We start from the raw sequence: 4932 nt of genomic DNA on the forward strand, positions 1-4932 counted from the left end.
TAATTAATAATAATAATTATTATTACTACAAAAGAAATCAAATAGGTACAGATTTTTTTTCTCCTCCCCTCCCCAAATAACGAAATAAATTTACAAGGAAAAAAATAATAAAAGTCAACCCAACAAGTAGGAAAAGGGGAATTATAAACAAGAATTTAAAATATCTAAGTTAATGATAATAAATAAAGGTGACTCGAAGCGTGCGGGTGTGTTTAACTGTTCACTTTGAGGCCGTACTTCTGGCTCGTTACCAAGCCCCACGACAGAAACCGAAAGGTACAAAACATGGCAGAGCAAAGAGGCAACTCGGTACCGAGTTCTGCGGAAATGCAAAGCCGCGGTCGATTGAAGTTCGAGTCACGGCAGCATCAGAAGCCTGAACAATTTGGAGGCAGAAGGAGAGGTCCAAAAGGAACAGAATTTCAGCTTCCCATTAGCGTTTGGGAAATCTCAAGGAGCGGCCTGGGATCATTACTATTATTTTTTTAATTATCATTATTATCCTTTTTGTTTTGTCTTTTTTTTCTTTTTTTTTTTTTCTTACAAAAATAAAACTAAAGCCACAGAAACCATCGCAGGGTTTGTCCACGTTTACAAAAGGCGTGACAGCTCCAGGGTTCTCTACAAGTTCCCGCTTTCATTTTCCTTATGTTCCTTTCCCTCCCCCCATTTTTATTATTTTTTATTTTTTTAATCCTAAATTTTGGTGACTTTCCTCCAAGAGCCACCCGCCGAGGGGTCCCTCCGCACCCCTCTCTCTCTGCCCTCCCCACATTTCCCACCCCCAACTCCACAGACGCCGGCCGGATGAATCCCACGAGTAACTGGAGTACTTACAAGCGGGCCGGTGACTTGCGCGCCTCTCCACGCCTCTCCGCGTAGAGGCGGCGGCGGGCGGGCGGGCTCAGACGGGCCGCAGGAGCGGCACGGAGGTGACCACGGGGTGGGAATAATAGACGGGGTGAGGGAAGGTGAGCAGGGGCTGGGTACCGGGGGCTCCGCCGCCCCCCGTTGCCCCCTCCGCGCCCGAGTTCTCGTGGTAGAGGATGGGGACGCGGACGATGCGCTGCGCGGCGGCGTGGCTGAGGTTGGCCGCCTCCAGCTCGGCTGCCAGCTGCCTCTTCCACTTGTTGCGACGATTTTGGAACCAAATCTTCACCTGGGTCTCTGTCAGGTGGAGGGAAGCGGCCAGGCCGGCCCGCTCCGAGCTGCTCAGGTAGCGCTTCATGTCGAAGGTGGACTCCAGCTGGAAGACCTGGCTTCGGCTGAACACCGTGCGCGTCTTCTTCTTGCGGCAGGGTTTCTTCTCCGGGCTCTCCTCACGCTTCTTCCAGTCCTCCGCGCCTCCTTCCTTCTTCCCCTCTTCCGAGTCGCTCTCCTCCAAGACGATCTCGTCGGGGCTCTTGGAGTCCAGCTCCTTCTGCTCCCCCTCCGCCTTCAGCAGCGGCTCCGGGGAGTCCCGGTCGGTGCCCGAAGCGGGGGACGAGTCCCTCAGCAGGGATTTCTCCGCGGCTGGAGGGGAAGGATGAGGGAAGGGAGGGGGGATAAGGGACACAAAGAGACACCTTTACCGCCCAGCCCCCCGCGTCCCGTCGAGCGAAACAGGACGAATCGGCCGAGTCCCGCCACCAGCCTCCCTCCCGCCGCCGCTCCCCGGTTCCCGCTGCCGCCCGTCAGGGGAGGGAGGGAAGAACGAAGTGTGTGTGTGTGGAGCGGTACCTTCTGTGCGGGGCAGGTGGGCTCCGGCCGGCGTCAGGGCGTAGGGGTACCACCAGGTCTGGGCTCGCTCCAGGCAGTGGGCGCTCAGGGCGAAGCGCGGCGCCGGGATTTCGAAGCGGGGGAAGGCGAGGTCGCCCACCTGCGAGAGGGCGAAGCCGCCGCCGTCCACTGTCGCCTTGCCCGAAGGGGCGAACAGAGCTCGTGGCTGCTTGGGGGGTGCCTTGGGGGGGCCGCCGTTGAGCAGGTTCTTGATGTAGAAGGACTCCTTAGGGGGAGGCGGAGGGGCGCTGGGCGGCTCCTGCCCGGTCTCCGGCATCCTCCGGTTCCCTCTCGGTTCCTGCTCGCCGCTGGCCCCGCAGCCCGCGCCCGGCGGCGCGCAGGTGGCGGCTCCCGGCGGCGCGGGAGAGAGGTGAGGCGGGGCGGCGTGGGAGCGCGGCGGCGGGGCCAACCGGGGCCCCCTCGCATGGGGGGGCGGCAGGGCGGGGAGCCGAGGGGACCCGCGCAGCCCGCGACACCGGGGGGCTGCTGCGGGTAAACGGAGAACCGGGGTCGTCGCTGCCGCCGCCGCTGCTGCTGCGTCAACCTGGCGCCGGATGCTAATGATGAAATCAAAATGTCATCCAAGTTAAACGCGGGGAGCACACGGCGATTGGGCACGCACAATGGCAAATGGGATTAGGCGGGGAAGGCAGCCGGGAGGAGAAGGCTCCGCGCAGCCCCTGCCCGCAGCCGCCGCGGCCCCGGCCTCCCACAACCCCCCCGCCCTTCCCCAAACCCCAACCCCGCCTGCGACGTGCTTGCTGCTGTGGCTGGAGGCTACGAGCGCCCGCCCGTTATTGGCTTTATATAGTCCAATTAGGCAGCAAATGAGGACGGGGCTATTAGCACAAAAGGATCCCGCGGCTCGGCTCGAAGCAGGGCAGCAGCGGCGGGAGGCGAATGGCACCGACCGCGCCGCTCCTGCCACAAAACCTCCCCTCGCCCCACCGCGCCGCCTTCCCACCCCCCCTCCCACCCCCCCCACGCCTCCAGCTCCCCGCCCCGCACCGCCTGTAACAAAAGCTGCCGGGGGACAGCCTGGCGGCCCGAGTCGCGCTAAGCTGGGGTACCGGGACCCCTCCGTCGCTCTCCGCCAACCCCGGGTCGGGCTGGGCTCTGCTGTCTCGGGGCAGAAACGACTTTGAAGAAGGCTGCGGCTCGGCGTGCGTCGGGGCGGCGGGAGGGCTGTAACCGGGCGGCGCTGACTCTCGTGCAAGTACCCTCCCCGCCCTAGACCTCCCCACGGAGCCCCTCTGCCTCCCGGTGTCGGTTCCCCCCACAGTCGGGAGCGGGAGCGGGAGCCGCGGGACACGTCGAGCCTACGGCGGAGGTGCTGCGAGATGAAGGGAATAACGATCCCCCGGCCGCGGCGAGGGCTCCGGACCACGGCTTGGCCACGGCGAGAGGCTGCGGGGCCCGTGCCCGGGCCAGCCCAAACAGCCGCCCGCCGCCGCTCCTGGGCCCGGCCTCGCCACCGGCCACACGGCGCCCCCTACCGGGCCGCGGGAGCGCGCCGTGTCCCGGGACAGGCAGGCACGGAGCTCCCGGCCGGGGCAAGGATAAGGGAGCGTCCCGGGACACCGCGCTGGGTGGCCCTGGGTCTTGCGGGCCGCGGCGTGACCTCCCGGTACAGCATTGATACCGCGTATGGGCCAGGGCACAGCCCCGATGGCAGCAGCACTTCGGCGGGCAGCGCGGTCCCTTGTGCAGTTGAGTCGGTAACATACAGCAACATCAGGAAAAGGGGAAAGGAAAAGGGGAAAGGAAAGAAAGAAGGAAGGAATGAAGGAAAGGAAGAAAGGAAGGAATGAAGGAAAGGAAGAAAGGAAGGAAGAAGGAAAGAGAGAAGAAAGAATATCAGACTCTCAATTCTTCCATGCTTCTAATCCTTTGAACACATGTGAGCATGCACTGCAAAAATCTGTCCTGGCATATGAGTGCCAGAGTTGGAAGTATGCACATGTGCACAGGGGGACAACAGTCTCTACACTCAAAGGTCTTAATGCCCTCATGAGATAGAAATATTTTCTCTTGTTATTCCTTGGCAATTGGAATTACAACATCTTTTATCTGAAACAAACTTCTCTGTGTTTGTGTTTGTAAGCTATCCCCAGGAGCCCTGCTTCCCCCCAGCATTTTGGGTTTTAAATCTCAGGCACATTTACAGAGACCCAAGCATGTAATATTTTTGGCTGCAAAAAGCATGCTATTTCATGTGCCTTCAGTGTATGTGACTTTTTTCAGTGCACCATCTCTTATGTGACCATTTCTGAACTGTTAGTGTCGTTGTGAGGAGCAGTTTAGATAAACGGGAGGTGCAGAAATGAAAAATCCACAAGAATACATCTCAGGGATGGGGGCTCAGCAATTTAGAGTTACATATTCTTGTTAACAACTGTTTCACTCAAAGGCATCAGGTAAAATAATGCTCATGAGGAATTTTCCAAAGAAATGCTATTCCAGTGTGAACACTCATCAGCTCTGAGGTAAAGCATACAGAAAAAAAAAAAGGAGAGACATAAAATAAGCAGTTTCTTTGCGGAAAACAGCTGATAGTCACCAAACTATGGCTCCTGCCTATCCTATTAGGACCTGGCTAAAGCTCCATTTAATCTGTTTATAGCTCTGATACGAAAAGCTAAGGATGCAAAGTTCTTAGAGAAGCCCCCAGTGCATTTGTCCATCTCAGGGACGATTTTGTTTCAGATCTGAGTCACTAAAATCATTCTGTACTGAAACTCCCACCCCTTTCCATCCATCTTTCACTGCTTTGGTGACAGTGAGGTCCTAATTTCTCTGGAGTCCCTCAGAGTAAACAACCAGTCATGGTAGAAAGCCAAGTAGGGACAAGAAACCACACCAGCCTCTGGCCAGCCTCTGAGGATGTTAAAGGAAATTTCCACTTTGCAATTCTTCTTTACTGAAAAAAAAAAAAAAGCAACTGGTGTTCTAAAAAAGCCCTTCTCTGTCATTTGCTGCCCACGGATTTCTCACCTATTTATGCCCCCCAGCCATAACTGAGCATTAAAGACTGGTGTTCACCACCACCCTCTCCCATGCCCACTGGTGACAGAACTGAGTGGATTTTGCTGCAGTCTTTCTTTATTTGTGTTCCTAGACCCGTGCTCCTACCATTCCATTGTAAACAGATAATTATTATTTCATTAGTGTTCC

The 4932-nt window shown here is 57.1% G+C and overlaps 1 protein-coding gene across 1 annotated transcript; it reads right to left on the reverse strand.

Moving 5' to 3' along the window:
* Positions 1–904: 904 nt before the first annotated feature.
* Positions 905–2035, reverse strand: HMX3 (H6 family homeobox 3). Its single transcript, XM_054382531.1, has 2 exons — positions 1720–2035; positions 905–1512 (listed from the first exon to the last, which is right to left on the reverse strand). The coding sequence occupies exons 1-2, from the start codon at positions 2033–2035 to the stop codon at positions 905–907; spliced, it is 924 nt and encodes a 307-aa protein (XP_054238506.1).
* Positions 2036–4932: the final 2897 nt, after the last annotated feature.

The sequence above is a fragment of the Indicator indicator genome, chromosome 7 (assembly GCF_027791375.1).
Source record: "Indicator indicator isolate 239-I01 chromosome 7, UM_Iind_1.1, whole genome shotgun sequence".
In the NCBI taxonomy this organism is placed as follows: Eukaryota; Metazoa; Chordata; class Aves; order Piciformes; family Indicatoridae; genus Indicator; species Indicator indicator.

Bases quoted from the DNA above. Each gene is read 5' to 3' on its own strand.
- HMX3 (XM_054382531.1), bottom strand. From the start codon at position 2,035: ATGCCGGAGACCGGGCAGGAGCCGCCCAGCGCCCCTCCGCCTCCCCCT. The intron at 1,513-1,719 runs GTACCGCTCCAC...CTTCCCCTCCAG, and splicing joins CCACCTGCCCCGCACAGAAG to CCGCGGAGAAATCCCTGCTG.